We start from the raw sequence: 16,687 nt of genomic DNA, 5'->3' as shown, positions 1-16,687 counted from the left end.
CAGAGGGAGAGGGAGAAGCAGGCTCCTGGCTGAGCAGGGAGACCGATGTGGGATTTGATTCCAGAATCCTGGGATCACTACCCAAGCCTAAGGCAGACGCTTAACCAACTGAGCCACCAGGCACCCCATGGACCCAGCTCATCAAATGGGTCTAATCCAGGTATTTCTAAAAGCCAATGCTCTCTCCATGACTCCATACACCTTACTTAACAGCATAGTAGCCACAAAGGGACTCCCTTGTTATTTTCTGGACAGAATGTCAATGTTCCTTCTACTACCCTAAACATCCCTCAAATGAGGTGTGATCCAGTTCTTGCCAGGAATGGGGAATACAAATATTAGAGGACAACACTGATAGGAACAGAAGTAGAAAATTGTAGGGACTGGCAGGTGGTTAGGCAATCATTTGAAGGCTGTCTGCCACTTCAAAGGAAAAACAAAAACAGCCATTTGAGTTAATCCTCCTTGTTTTAGAAGTGCCCCACCCCATGTGCCCGTGTTTGTGTGTGTAGAAGGAAGTCACTGGCGGCGGTGGCAGCAGCTACACTGATGATACCAAGTTGAGGGAAATACGATGAGCTGAGACAAATGTCATTTAAGTCTGGTGTAGGGCTTGAAAATGCTTTTAAAAAATGTTCAACATTATGGGGGTGCCTGGGTGGCTCAGTTGGTTAAGTGACTGCCTTTGGGTCTGGTCATGATCCTGGAGTCCCAGGATCGAGTCCCACATGGGGCTCCTTGCTCAGCAGGAAGTCTGCTTGTCTCTCTGACCCTCCCCCCTCTCATGCTCACTCTCTCTCATTCTCTCTCTCTCAAATAAAATCTTAAAAATAAATAAGTAAATAAAATCTTTAAAAATAAAATAAACATATCTTTAAAAAAGTTCAACATTATGTAAATGGCAGAATATCCTCAAGGGTTTGCATCAGAAAGGAACAGCGAGGCTAAGAGAAGGCAGCTGTGCTAGATGGACCACCAAGAGGCACGCTAGAGACAGTGTGGTACTGGTGAAGGGTGCTACAAGGCTGGATAATCTGATTTCTGGTCTTGCTACTTAATAAATGTACAACCTTGGGTGTCACTTACCTGTATCTTGATTTTCCTACCCATACCCTGTCTCATACCTCAGAGGTATGATGAAAATAAATGAGAATATACACAAAAGTACTTTAGGATTAGGTTTGGTAACAGCTTTCCAAACTTCTGGAATTTCTCCCCTAGCTTCATGACCAGAAAATACTGCAAACAGGAAAACAGTACCTGAAACAGGTAGGACAGCATTAAGGCTCTCAGGGTGTTATCTGCCAGCCTGTCAGAAATGCTAGTCACCAAGACAATGGGAGAGGCTCTTCTATGGGACAACTGGGTCAGTCCACAATGGGGCCATAATAAGGCTACTCCTATTCTGGCAGATCCTCACAAGAGTGGGCTGAGCAGTGATCACTCTAGGAAACAAAGCTGAATCTATAAACTAGGTGGTCTGGCTAAAAGACCATGTGGAAAAACTGTATCTGCACACACAACCATGTATTCAAAGCTCAAGGTCTAAGTGAATTATGGCACACTGAAGTACTGAATCAATCAGACGTTGATAGTCCCAGAGACTAGTTCTCTAATGCTAATTCTCCCGTAGATTTACTAGTTCTTTTGGCCCTTGAGTCTATATGCAAGTGCAATGGTCAGACCCAGGGGTGGGAAGTAAGGGTTAGTGAGAAACACAGGACAGGACTAGGACAGCTATAGTCCAAACAATTTCTCCAAAAGAAAATTTCCAACTATCCTTTGTAGACTGTGCAGAATCTGGCAGCTCTCACCTTCTTAGGGACAACCCATTGCCACTATGACTAGGTACTTACAAGGAACTAAGATGAATTAAAGTAGAGAAATCAAAGAGCCCAACTTCCATTTAAGCCAGCCCCAAAATATTCACTGATCATCTTCTAAGCACTCACACTGTTCAAGGAATCAAGAAAAAAATAGGAGCACATGGCTGGTTCAGTTGGTAAAGTGTGCAACTCTTGATCTTGGGGTTATAGGTGTGAGCCCCACATTGGGTGTAGAGATTACTTAAAAATAAAATCTTGGGGTGGCTGGGTGGCTCAGTCGGTTAAGTGCCTTCAGCTTGGGTCATGATCCTAGGGTCCTGGGATCGAGCCTCACATGGGACTCCAGCCCCAAACTGGGCTCCCTGCTCAGTGGGGAGCCTGCTTCTCTCTCTCCCTCTGCTGCTCCCCCTGTTTGTGCTGTCAAATAAAGAAATAAAATCAGACTGATGATTCACTGAACTCTACCTCTAAACCAGTAATACATATACGTTAAACTGAATTTAAAATAAAATCTTTATATTATATCTATATTCCTATATATCTGTATATCTATATATCTATCTCTATTAAATAATCATCTCCAAACTGACTCAAATTGACAAGGGATTTATTACTCATTTAAAAAAATGTGTGTGCCAGGCACTGTGTAAAGGTTTCTGCCTTTAGGAAGTTTTACAACTTACTTCACTCTCATAGCATTAAGAATATAAAAGACAATGAATCTAAGTGTTTAATGAGTTCAGAAGGACTGAGAACTATCTGTCCTGAGTGTAAGCTCTACAGGGGTCTTTGGAGGCTAGATGGTTAATATTTCTTTTTTATTTTCTTAAGATTTTATTTATTTGTGAGAGAACACACCAGAGAGAAAGAGTGAGAATGTGCAAGCACAAGCAGCGGGGGAGAGGGCGAGAGACAGAGAGAGAGAGAGAGAGAAGCAGAGCAGGGAGCCTGATACAGGGCTCAATCCCAGGACCCTGGGATCATGACCTGAGCCGAAGGCAGACCATTAACCAACTGAGCCACCCAGGCACCGCACTAAATGGTTAATTTTTCTGAACGTAATAGGGGTGGGGAGGGAGAGCAGTTCGCCAGGAGCAAAGATTAGGAGATTATAAAGCCCAAGGTTGGTTTGAGGAACAAGAACAGTTTGGTTAGGTATAAAAACAAAGGTCCACAGCAAAACGTCCCTGAGATGTAAAAGTGAACTGCTGGCTAGTTGGCCTCTATTCTGCAGCACTACGCTGCTCCATCCCTAGTCCTTGAAGGAGGAGGGTTCTGCATTGTCTGTCTGTAGGTTGGACTACACAAATCTCTCTGATTAGCTCTTTGTTTTAACTTTTAGTAATCTGAGAAAGGGCTTTTCCAAGAGCCCTTCCGACAAATTAAAACCAGAGATTTCTCTAACCTGTATGTATTAATGCAAAAAGAAGGAGCCAATTTTGGGAGGCAGTCTTCTGAGGCTCCATATACAAAGGGCCCAGACAAAATGTGGGAGGAGCACCAGACTGAGAGGCCACACAAAGAGAATCCTTTCTGCCCTCAGAAGGCATGCTGTGGACAGACATCCCATGTTGCCCCCTCAAACCCTATTAACTCCTTGCACAATGATGTAGTGAGAAAGGGCACCAAAGAGGCAGGTGGTTGGGCTCCAATCCCAATGGCATAACCACTACCTTTGAGTCTTTACTTGCATTAGCTATAAAATGAGCATAATAAACTTTACAGCCCTGCAGGACTGAGGAAGCAATATGACGGTGTCTAGGACCTCAGTGCTGAATCAATGGTATTTTCTTTTTCTTCTGGGCTCCTATTCTGAAAGGCCTCAATTCCCCATGAGGGCAATTTCTAGGAAGTTAGGGTCAAAGAGGACAGCTATATTTTCTTGCTCTCTGTAACAGGTGCTTTTTCTTTTTCTTTTTCCTAACACTATTGCTCCTTCCTCTTAATCTTTACCCTTCTAGTCCATCTTCGCTTCCTCCAAAGCTAGGCCAGCATTTTAAAAAAGGGCCTGTTCTTGGGGTGCGTGGGTGGCTCAGCCAGCTGAGCGTCCAACTGTTGGTTTCTGCTCAGGTAGTGATCTCCTGGGTCACGAGAGCAGGCCCTGTGTTGGCCTCCCGCTCAGCGGGGAATCTGCTTAAGAGATTCTCTCCCTCAGGAGCAGGGCGCCTGGTGGCTCAGACAGTTAAGAGATTCTCTCCCTCTGCCACTCCCCCCAGTCTCTCTCTCTCAAATAAATAAATAAATCTTTAAAAAGGGGGGGGGGCTGTTCTCTACCATTTACCCCACCCCAAAATAAGCAATTCCAATCATGTCTTGTTAGACAATTACTGCCTCTTTGGAAGATGGTGATAACTTTCAAATCTACACCTGCCGTCCACACTTAATACCGAAGGGGTTCCTTCCACCCATATCCCAGAAACATCTCTCTCTCTTTTTTAAGTAGGCTCCCCACCCAGTGTGGAGTCCAATGCAGGACTTGAACCTAAGACCTGAGCTGAGATCAAAAGTCAGACGCCTAAGTGACTGAGCCCTCCAGGCACCCCCAGAAACATCTTTTTAAAAAGCATGTTAAAATTTAAGTTGTCACCTTTTCCATAAACCTGCTCCTTACACATTTCTTTTAATTCACAATCCACAATCCCTTATTTGAAATTTTGAAATCAGAAGAGCTCTGAAAATAAGATATTTAGTAAATACAGCTTCAAAACACATTCAGCAAAACTCCAAAACATGAGACAACAGCCTTTATTTATCCCACTTAATGGTTTGCTACAAAATATTAGTAATACGTGACTACATAGGACTCTACCCCAGACTCTGTTGGAGGTGCTATCCAACTCTCACGTACCATAATGCCTTTCTGAAGTATCTGGCATAAATGGTTTCTTAAAGGTATGCATTCTCAATGGGGGAAATACTGCACCCAAAAGGGTAAAACTGGTTCACAGGAAGTGGGGGGACTTAGATATTACAATAGTATGTGGTGCTCCAAAGCTCAACATTATCAATAAAATCTTATTTCTTAGTATTTAATTTCTCTCATTGGGTTCTCTTGAGTATTAGATGAGCAGTACCAACACTGATTTTATGGAAGGCAGACAGTAGGTATGCAAGATCTGTACTACAAAGTTATGGTGAACAGATGGCCACGACTGGGGGACTTTCTCTTAACTGACCACTGGATCTCAAAGTCATACAAGTGGCTTGCGTATGACTATTATGCCTTACAGATGTTATTTATGTTTTATCCTCGGTGCTTTTGTGTATGACAAGGGTTTTTTGGAAATTAGAAGTTTATATTTTATTATTTAATTCCACAAACTAAACTTTGTCATGATTAGTTATGCCAAGTATTGAAAAGAAAAATGTCAACAATATCTAAAAGAATATCTAAAAGCTAGTTAAGTCTAAGTTTTTTCATATTAAGCAGTTGAAAAGTTCACTAAAAATAACTTTAAGAAAGTGATTTTTTTCTATTGGAAAATGAACCGCTTTGAATGATTTTTAAATTTTTTATTACATTAGTTATTTATAAATGTTAATTTGCATATGCAATTTGATACATTATCATTCACATAAGTAAATAAATTACATTAAAAGTTACTCAGCAAATACAGCTACAAAACTTAGTTAAATGCAAACAGCTTTTAAAACTAAAATTTTTGTCTCATTATTCTTAACCTTACATTGAATAAAAAGCAAGCTTTATGTCTACTCTTTTTATGTATAAAGCATAGATATACTACTGTACATAAAGAGTATTATCTCTGTGTTAAAATTTCATGGGAGGGATCCATCAGGAAAAAAAATGTCTAGAAGGGATCCTTAGGAGGGTGATAATGAAAGAAAAGTTGAGAAAATACCGATACAAGGAATTAGGGGTCTATACCAACATCTTAGCTTTTCAAGCCAGAAACTTGAGAGTTACTCTTGACAACTTTCCCCTATCCCCACACCCAATCAATCAATACCAGTTTTATTTCCTAATTATTTTTGCACTCTTTTTCTCCATTCCTATTGCCAACTGCCCTAACTCAGGTCTTCATGATTTCTTGTGTAGACTTTATAAGAGCCTCATTAACCTCTTCTTTCTCCATATACTCCAAACTTCTTCGAACGGTTTTCCTCTCCTCGCTCATTCCTTAGCCCACTCCAATTTGCTTGCATGCCATCAAAACTGTTTTTGTAAAAGCAACTGATCAGGCATGATGTTAATTCAACCAACCTTTTTTTTTTAAATGCTTGATTTCAGGTTTTGGTTTTTTTTAAGATTTTATTTATTTATTTGACACAAAGAGAGACAGCCAGCAAGAGAGGGAACACAAGCAGGGGGAGTGGGAGAGGAAGAAGCAGGCTCCTGTGGAGCAGGGAGCTTAATGCGGGGCTCGATCCCAGAACCCCGGGATCACACCCTGAGCCGAAAGCAAACGCTTAATGACTGAGCCACCCAGGCGCCCCAACAACCAACCTTTTTTTAGTCCACGTTTTGCTGGTCCTCTTAGCAGCACTCAACCCTGACAACCGTTTCCTTCTTGAAACACTCTTTTTCCTTGGTTTTTGACACATCACTGTTTTCTTCTGCCAATTCTGGCTGCTGATCCCCTTCTTGCATATTAAAGCTGATGCGCCTTGGGGTTCTCTTTTTGAACCCATCTCCCATGATACATCAGTGATTCCATGGTTTTAGTTACCATATACAGATAAATAGATGATCAAACATTTATCCCTATCCCCAGACCTCACTCTTGGAGCTTCACACTTTTATATCCAATTGCTTTTTGGACATCTTCCCCTAGAGGTCAGACACACACCTCAAAATGTCAAAATTTAAATTTATCTCTGTTAATAGCATTACTACCCACTCTGCTACTTAAGGCAAGAGGTCTAGGAGTCATGCTTAATTCCCCCACATGCCCCATCAGCCTCCAGGTGAAATTAACAACCAAGTCCTGCTAATTCAAATTCCTAACTCTTTTATTCCCTACCATTACCACCTTAATCGTCATCATCATCTCTTGCCAGGACTACTGCATTACTTAAGAACCAACCACTTAAAGAACCTCCTAGTTGGAATCTTACTGCAGCCTAATTCATCCTCCTAGCGCTGTCCAAGTGATATAAATAAGTAAATAAATTTGATAGTATCACTTCTGAGATTAAAACTCTTCAATGGCATTTCACTATCATCAGGATAAAGTCCAAATATCATTCCCCCCATGCTACCAATCCATTTAATCTACCAATCTTTTGCTTCTGAAATAATCATTCCCACCTTGCCACTGACAATTCTTATTCCATAGGTCAGATCTCACTTAGCTTAAAGGCCTTCACTGATTTCCCTGGGCTAGGGTGGACCCCCTTACTATATGCGTCTGCAGCATTCTGGACTGCCTCATCCAAATATTTACCAGTTTTCACTGGTCTCCAAAGTGTGGGACACAAGATTAACCAGGAGGTAGGAAGAAAAACATACATGCTAATATACTAATATATGTATTAGTAAGGATTACCTTTATCATAGGTGTATATATACATATAAGCCTGTTAATACCGGTAATGTGGCAATGTTTATCTGTTGGTCACATGGCCAAGTTTTCCTGAAGGAAGACTGGAAGTTATACCAAGAAGGTGAGGATACAAGTTCATTCACATTTAAGATACTGCCTCATAATGTAGTTTGGGTGCCTAGTTAAGCGGATTTACAAGCTATCCTGGTGTTTTGTTTTGTTTTAAGATTTCATTTATTTATTTGACACAGAGAGAGAGGGAGAGAAAGCACAAACGGGGGGGGGGGTTGGCATGCAGAGGGAGAAGCAAGCTCCCTGCTCAGCAGGGAGCCCAATGTGGGGCTTGATCCCAGGACCCTGGGATTATGACCTGAGCTGAACGCAGATGCTTAACGAACTGAGACACCCAGGAGCCCCTCTCTTGTGCATCTTACTCCAAAAGCATATTATGCTTAAAAAGAATAACTACTGGGATGCCTGGTGGCTCAGCCGGTTAAGCATCTGCCTTTGGTTCAGGTCATGATCCCAAGTCCTGGGACTGAGTCCCGTATGGGGCTCCCTGCTCAGTGGAGAGCCTGCTTCTCCCTCTGCCTGCTGCTCCCCCGCTTGTGCTCTGTCTCTCTCTCTCTCTCTCTGACAAATAAACAAAATCTTAAAAAAAAGAAAAAGAATACCTACTAAATACATAATGCTATCATGATCAGCAAGAGTTTAAAAATGTGTCATCATCCTTTTTAAAAAAGATATATGTATTTTGACAGAGAGAGCGCGCGCCCACGAGCACACAGGCAGGAGGGGCAGAGGGAGAGAGGATCCCAAGCAGACTCCACACTTAGCACAGAGTCTAACGTGGGGCTCGATCTCCTGACCCTGAGATCATGACCTGAGCCAAAAGCCAAAACCGAGTTGGACGCCCAACCCATCACTCGACTGAGGAGCAACTGTCTTCTTCCTTTTAAAATGCTTTTTAAAAAATACATAAACTAATAAATATTTTATAAAATACATAGAATATTTTCTAATATTTTACGAGACAGGCAGTTCTTGGTCTATATCTCAAATATCCAAATATTAGGTTGGCTTAAGGTTTTTAGATTTCTTTTTTTAAAGCAGGCTCGATGCCCACCATAGAGCCCAACATGGGGCCTCAACTCAGGATGATGAGATTGAGACCCGAGCTGAGATGGAGCTGAGTTGGAGCCTTAACCCACTAAGCCACTCAGGTGCCCCAAGGTTTTAAATTTTAAGAGTTAACTTGTAATATTTACAAATGTTTAATCCAATAATATCATGAAAATCTGGATTTACAACTTCAAGGGGAGAGGGACTGTGGAAAGGAATGGGAAATTATGCAATAAGGCAATGCTAGACCTCCAGTCCCCCATGGCAACAATTGGCTAGAGCTGCACAGACCACATGGAGCTCTGTAGATGGCCTGCCAGTCTCCATGTGGTTGATTACCCATTAGAATTCAAAACTCTGAAACTTCACCAGAAAGACAGATTTTTGTCTGTTTTGTTCACCACTGTATTTCTAGGGCCTAGAGCAGAATAGTCCCTGTACATGCTAGGTATTCAATAAACATTTGCTAAAACTGATGAATAACCGTTGCCTGCCTGGCCTCTAAAAGTATGTTTCTGACAAGTTTTCATAATATGTTACTGCCTTCCCCTCAAAGACAAACTATTTAATAATCTATTTTTAGCATAGGGCCTGAAACATAGTAAGTCCTTTATTTATTTACTAAGTGACTAAAAGCAATTACTGTTAAGTATTTACTACCTAATAATAAACACCATGCTAAAATGGTTTACATGCATTTGCTCACTGAATCCCCCTAACACTCCTTTGAGGTAGATATTATCCATATATATCTGTATACAGATACATATGGTAAATATTATCCATATATATCCATATCTGTATCTAATCTATATATAGGTAGATATATATCTATATATCTATATAGAGATAGATATTATCCATATATATAGATACATATGGGTATATGGATCCATATATATATTATTTATTTTATTTATTCATTCATTTATTTATTTAAAAATAATTTTATTTATTTATTTGAGAGACAGAGAGAGCACAAGCAGGGGGAGAGGTGGAGGGAGAGGGAGAAGACAACTCCCCGCTGAGCAGGGAGTTCGCCTTGGGGCTCCATCCTAGAACCCTGAGATCATGCCCCAAACCGAAGGCAGTCACCTAACTGATTAAGCCACTCAGGTGCCCCGATACTATCCCTATTTTAGAGATGAGAACTATAAGGCTGTGGAGATTAAATTACTGGTTGAAGAACAAATTATATTACAGATTTTTTTTTTTAAAGATTTTATTTATTTGAGAGTGAGAGAACATGAGGGGGAGGGGTCAGAGGGAGAAGCAGTGGGAGCTCGATCCTGGGACTCTGGGATCATAACCTGAGCCGAAGGCAGACCATTAACCTACTGAGCCACCCAGGTGCCCCTATATTACAGATTAAGTAACTGGAACACAAGAAAGAATACGAAATGGGCTATATGAAAGCCAAGAACAAAGTGCTACAGAATTCAGGACAGTTCACTTACAGCTTGGAAGGCATAAAGTATTTGAGAATTCATGAAGGAGGAAGCATTTAAATTAGACCTTGAAAATCAGGCAAGATTTCCATAGGAAAAGATGGGTGGGGAAGGGATTGTTACCTTCTTGACAGTAATACAAAGGAGGTAGTCTGAGTGGAACGCGGGATATGTAGATAAATCTTTCAATAGAATAAGATTAGTAAAATCATTAGGAAGGCCTCGAATACCACACTGCATGGGTGATGACTTCATCCTGTAGATACTAAGTCCATGAAGGTTCCTAAACTAAGGAGTAGTGACACGATCAAATGGGTGTTTTAGCAACATTGCTATAGCAAGAATTACAACAGTGGTACAGGAAGCTATAGAAGAGATGTGGAGAGCTTCTAAAATAATACCTTTACAATTTACACTTTTTGGTATCTAGTACTTCACTGAATCTTCATTTATATTAATAAACAGTGTTACCCAGGGGCTCATGGGTGGCTCAGTTGTTAAGCGTCTGCCTTCAGCTGGGGTCATGGTACCAGGGTCCTCCAATAGAGCCCCGAATCGGGCTCCCTGCTCGGCGGGAAGCCTGCTTCTCCCTCTGCCACTCCCCCTGCTTGTGTTCCCTCTCTCGCTGTGTCTCTCTCTGTCAAATAATAAAGTCTTTTAAAAAAATTATGTTACCCATATTTTCACTTTTTAAGATTTATTTATCATTTTGAGAGAGAATACGTAAGCACGTGCCTGCAGGGGGTGAGGGGACAGAGAGAGAAGTTTTAAGCTCAGCGTGGAGTCTGATGCGGGGCTTGATCTGATGACCTAAAGATCATGACCTGAGCTGAAACCAAGAGTCGGATGTCTGACCAACTGTGCCACCCCCGCACCCTTATTCACATTTTCACTTTGAGTGGCCTGAGATTCGGTAAGGTTAAAAAGCACAAAATTAATACTCTTTGTGAGTCTCTGCTGTGAGAAAAACCTACACAAAGCAATTTAGAAGTAACATGATCACAGTTTTCAACTGCCAACTCAGAAAGGGAAGAAAAGAGTGAGGAACCAAAGATGGATAGATGCCCTAGTGTCTGGGCCAATGGTTCTACCATTTATAAAAATTCAGGAAAAGTGGGCCAGGAAAGGGGAGTGAGTTTGATGCTTGTGGGGCACTTAGGTGGGGACTGATGATTAGGGGCCTGCCCTGCAAGTAGCTGTTATACATGTGTGGGTAAGCGACGCTGGAGGGAAACTAAAAGAGATGGGCTAAGTTACTTCTTGACCAGGAAGTGTTCTCAGTTAGAAAGGTTTTGTTATTTGCAGCCAAAAAACAAACTAGAAGTGGCCGTCAGTATCCTAGTTAAACCAACAGATAAGACAGTTCCAAAGCTGCCTAGTTCAGTGGCTCAAAAACATCAAGAAAATATCAGATTCTTCCCATCTTCTCTACTCTCACCCTTAGAACTGCCTGCTCTTATTTATAAATTCTGCCTCATGACCCCAGCATTACTAATGCCAGTTTCAGAGACAGAAAAGGGCTCTTTCCTTTCCAGAGACAAAAGACAGCCCTTAATAGCCCATATATTGGTTAGAACCATACTACCTGAGTAAGTGGTTCTATTCACTAGCTCTGACCTTGCACAAGTTACTGAACTTTATGCTTCAGTTTTCCTCAACTAGAACATAAGAATCTGAGAAGTAAAGGAGTTAGTATTATAGTACTTAGTGCCTAGCACGTAACAAGTTCTATTTAAGTGCTATTATTACAGCTTGCCCATCTCTCTCTCTCTCTTTTTTTTTTTTTTTGGAGGCTCTCATACTTTGGTGATACCCAAGTTAAAACAGAAGCTGGCAAACAAATAATAAAATAAAACTTGGCAAGTCTCTTTTAAATAAGGAAGTCTTTTCCAGAAGTCCCCCAGGCTTCCCTTCCTGTGTAATTAGCCAGAGCTGCATCACATACCCAAGCCTAAATCAATCACTGCCTAGGGAGATAGAATTACAATGATTGGTTTATAGTTTATATTAATCAAGACCTATCCCTGGGGCTGGGGAGGGGCTGCCAGATTCTTGGTTAGCAAGATGGCAGGAATGGGTGATAAAACAACCAGTGTCTGCCAAGGCTGAGTCTCAAGAGACTGGGGTCTCTGTTAGGGTCGGTCAGAGTAAGTAACTTCCAGAGCTGTAAGCATCACCCCCACAGGCTCCTAATAACAGTGAAATCACTACAGAAGTCTGTTAAAGCTAATGAAGTTTGGCACAGGACAAACAGTATAGGAGGATATTAGCCAGCGCGTGAGTAGAGCACACCCGAGAGGCAGTGAAATACAGTAGGTTCTAGATTCATGGAGGTGTGGTGAGGGCTGTGTTAGTATCCCCAGAACACAAAGGGCCTACATCACCACACTTGGATGAGTCACCTAATCTTCTCAAAGCCTCAGTTTACTCATTTATGAATGGAGATAACCCAAACTACCTTGGATTCCATGTTAGGATGAAATGTATCCTTATTTTCACTCACATTGTATGTATGAGGATCAGCCAAAAAACACAAATGCCAATAGCTGGACATTGAGAAAGACCAAGCGGGACAGGGGAGAGGTACCTAAAACGGGGTTGGAGAGAAAAAGGGAGGCCACCTGACTCTAGACTAAAAATCCCCTTCAGGACCCTGGTCAGGCTTTGTTGCTCCATATAAGAACTTTCATTTCAAAGTCTACCAGAAAAGGACCAATTTTACTTCACACCTTAACTCTTCTAAGAGGTTTTGTACAGCAAAATGGGTAAGGATCTCACTTCTGGCTTTGCTGCTTACTAGCTGTGTTATCTTCTCTGAGGCAGTTTCCTAATCTATAAACTTATTTCACAGAGCTTAATAAACTTAACATTAGCTTCTTCTCTTTGAGGCACCAGTGTTTCTAAAATTGAAAGCCTACAGAAAATCTGTAACATGAAAGTCCCCTAAATCTTCCATTGATACATAAAGCTGCAGTTACAAAGATTAGCCTATCAGGCTTGACAGCAGATTCTGGCAACCAGAATGCTCCAGGGAAAGGAATGCTGTTGAAGGTAGAAAAGAATCTGTTCTGATGCTTATGGAGCCCTTACTAGGCTCTAAACACTGTTATCTTAGTCCTCAAACATCTTGATAACACTCCCTTTCCCCTCCTTCTAGAGATGAGGAAAAGGAAGAATCGGAAAGGCAAATAACATTTATTGTGGACTGTGCTAGATGCTTTCTACTGCATTTGATATTTACGAGACTTCTCTGGATGAGAGAGCTAGAAAGTGGCAGGCAGGATTATAATACCAGATCTGATTCTAAAGTCACTGCCTTGCAGCTCAAGGGAATAATTTACGTTTCCTCGGGATCACGGTTCTTAAAAAACTCAATCCCAGAATCTCATTTAGCTCTCCCCTCCACACACAATAGTTGGGGTTAGAAATTCACTCTGGAGTTTTTCAGTTTCATTCAGACTAAAGATTTCAAAAAAACCACCTTTACAACTTTGCCTAGGGTTAAAAGCTTTCTTCCCCCCTTTCCAGCCCAACCACTAGGTGGCCAAGCCATAAAGAACTGCAGCTATACACTAGGGCTCTGGAGGGATCACCCTGATTTTGCCACTAACTGTGTGACCTTGGGTAAGTTATTTTACCTCTCTCTAAGTCTCAGTTTCCTTACCTGTAAAACTGGGGTATCAGTTGTATCTGTCTCATTAGGTTGTGCATATTAAGTAAAACGTGACATGTAAAGCAGTCAGAACAATGCCCACGCGTAGGAAGAGCTCAGCAAGATAAACAGTTTTTAATGCTTAAGAGGAAATAGCTCTTCACTGATGGTTCTGTCCCTAGTCCAAAGACTTCGCCATCGTATTCCCTCGGAGCACAGGCCTCACCAGCCAGAGTCCCTTCGGAGAGAGCAACAGGTCGCTCCTTTTCTGCTAACCAGGGCCAGGCCCACACCTGACATCCCCAATCTACTACATACGGCCCCGAGGTCTTGGCCTGTGGTTTTCAACTACTAGGCTGTCACTCTGAGTCCCACCGAACCACCCCATTTCCGCCCGTGCCTCGGGAAGTTCTGTCGGCCTTCAGCGGCCCGGGCTGCTTACGGCATGGCTGCCCCTGGTTACGGGCCCGGAGCCGGCTCGCCTGGCGTTCCCTCACCAGAGGACTCTACTCGCGACGTAGGCAGGATTTCCCTTGAGTTCAGAGGAGCCCCCGAATCCAGTCAAGATGCGCGTCGGTCAAACACACGCCTGGAGAGGGCTCCCTCAACGCCGCCCTGGCCTGCCGCCGGGAGCCCGTCCCCCAGCCCCGGTCTCGGCGCAGGCCGGACGAGCGGCCCCTTTCCAGCCCCCGGGAACGCGTGGGCTCCGGCCCTGGGCCACCACGTGGGGGCTCCAGGCGTGGCAAGGTGCTCCCGGAACCAGCCCCCGAAGACTGCTCCCGCAAGGGCCCTAGCCCGGCCCCAAACTGGCCTGAGCGGCTCTCCCGGCCTGGCTTCTCCCCTCAAACCTATTTGGAGAGGCCTCAGACATCTTCTGCAGACAGGAAACAGGCTCCCGATAGACCCCAAGCCCCGGGACTGCCTCAGCTCGAGTCCCCAGTTGCCTGGCTTCCTTACTCACCCATCGCGGCTCCGCTCGCTCGTACTTGGCGGCGGCAGCGGCGGCGGCGGCAGCTTCAGCGGTAGCTTCAGCAGACAATATGGCGGATCTGCAGGACGGCAGCCCGAAACGGACAAACAACTTAACATTCAACCCGGGGAAGAAACGCGCTCTCCGCCCCACAGCCTAGTTTACAGGGAGGAGCGCGTTTAAAGAGACCGCAGCAACTAAAGGCGGGGAATAGGGGTGGAATATAAGAGGAGTAGTGAAGAAAGACTAGGAGGGAATACTTACTAAAGAAAGCCAAGTGTGCTTAGGAATTCTCAGCTTTTTCTGCTATTCCCTCTTTTATAGTGGGGTCTCCTCCCCTAGAAAATTTTTCTCCTTTCGTAGTTAAAGCCAATCATAGACCCTGAGCCAGATATGAATAAGAAATCCTCTGGAGAGGGGGAAGAGATTTGCTTGAGGATATGGAGATAAGGAAATGAAGAATTTAAAAGTTAACCCGATTACAACCTTATTGGGAGATAGGACGTGGAAAAATAATGAGACTGGTTCAGGGCTTTATAGTTGACCGTGCGATTTCGTCCCCCACCCCCACCCCCAGCAAGCTGAGGGCAGGGGTAGGTTCTGTATGTTCACCACATCTCCAGCACCTGGCACAGGATCTGGCACATGGTATGTGCTCCATAAGTAATTCTTTAGTGAATAAGCAACAAATGAAGAGGCCTGTGACTTCCACAAAGGGAGGAATGATCTCCCTTTTTAGAGATGAGGAAATTGAGGCTAAGCATTCATGTGCCTTTTGTAATCATGGAATTTATGGTTGGTACACTTCAGATCTCCCTTTTTGCATAATGACAGGTCAGTCCTGGTCCCCCACCTCAAAAAACAGGAGAAGGGTATGTCTTCAAGTCACTAGTCAAACAGGAAATTGTCTTTTGGAAGAAGAATGAGGGACCTGGGTTTCCAGGTTCTGTGGCAACGGATTGCCTCCCCTAGCTGTGTGTCTGGCCTGTGCCTGGCCCATTAAGGGAACCGAGTCAAAAAGCCAACTCTGGAATGCAGGGTCAAGAAACGGAGCATTATCTTTCTCTTCCTACTGCCTCTGCTCAAGGTCAGCCCTCTTTATTTTCTCCTGGTCTATTTTGCCGGCTCCTCACTAGTCTCCCACCTCCAGGTTCACCAATTGCAACCACTGTCTTTTTCAAGCAGAGACCTTGTCAGGTTGTTCCTCTGCTTAGCAACTTCTGTCTGCCCACCCTTAGGTAATGCCCAGACATTTCAATCTGACACACAGGCTGGTCCTTATTCACCTCTTGGGCTACTCCCCACCAGGCAACCCAGGCTCCATCCATATTTGGGGAACCCCCTTTCCCCAAGTATGCTATCTTCTTTTCTGCCTTTACTACGCATGCTGTTTCCTCTGCTTGGAATGCAATGTCCTCCCTTCCCCCCTTGACCATGGGGTAAACAAATTTACTTTCAATACCCAATTCAACTTTCCCTTCCTGAAAAACCCTGTCTTTCCAGACAGTCTTGGTATCCGTCCTCTCTGCTCCCCAGTGCCCTGGACACACATTTTCCTCAGTGAAAACTTAGCAACTTAATTTACTCACAAGGTGTCTCTCCTGGTTGTCTAAGGGACAGCATCTTCATCTTTGTATCTGTCCCCTGCCTAGCACGATGCCTTCCTCAACAGAGACACCAAAAACTTTTGTTGTAGTGTCTGTCTCCCATACACCACCAGAGACTCATCTGCATATCCTGTGGCCAATAAGGGCAAGCAGAGTAGATGAGTGGCTATGACTGTCCTTTTCTCCCAGCCTGAGCCCTCCCGCCTGTCCTGTAGGAGCGGGGGTGGGGGGGAAGGGGGGGCGCTCTCCACGCAGCTTTGTTTCCACTCTAGCACTTGGCCTTGCTTACACACCCTCCCTCGCCCAGAACCATTGGTCCTTCCTGATCCATCATCTCCCTGCAGACCCACCCCATGTTCCTTATCCTTCCTGCTCTAGGAACCGTTCTGCTTACCCTCCCCAAATACACCAGGATGTTCCAAATCTCTGTGCTATTCCATGTGTCCTTTCCTCTGCTTGACGTGCCTGTCCCCCATTTTGTCCACCTAGGAAGTGGCTGACAACTCCGACTATCCCCTCCTCCAAGAAGTGCAGAGAGCATTAAAGATTCTCTCC

At 43.6% G+C, this 16,687-nt stretch overlaps 1 protein-coding gene across 1 annotated transcript in view; it reads right to left on the bottom strand.

Moving 5' to 3' along the window:
* Nucleotides 1-14,616, bottom strand: part of KPNA6 (karyopherin subunit alpha 6) — a 56,061-nt gene extending 41,445 nt beyond the window's left edge. The window contains exon 1 of the mRNA XM_008694476.2: nucleotides 14,517-14,616. Within this exon, the coding sequence (XP_008692698.1) occupies nucleotides 14,517-14,520 (4 nt within the window). The 5' untranslated portion in view covers nucleotides 14,521-14,616. The remainder of the gene's footprint in view (nucleotides 1-14,516) is intronic.
* Between the last annotated feature and the right edge of the window lie 2,071 nt (nucleotides 14,617-16,687).

This window comes from Ursus maritimus, unplaced genomic scaffold (genome assembly GCF_017311325.1).
Source record: "Ursus maritimus isolate PB19 unplaced genomic scaffold, ASM1731132v1 scaffold_32, whole genome shotgun sequence".
Taxonomy (NCBI): domain Eukaryota; kingdom Metazoa; phylum Chordata; class Mammalia; order Carnivora; family Ursidae; genus Ursus; species Ursus maritimus.
Note: the sequence above shows the minus strand (reverse complement) of the source record. Positions and strands in the feature narration are given on the sequence as shown.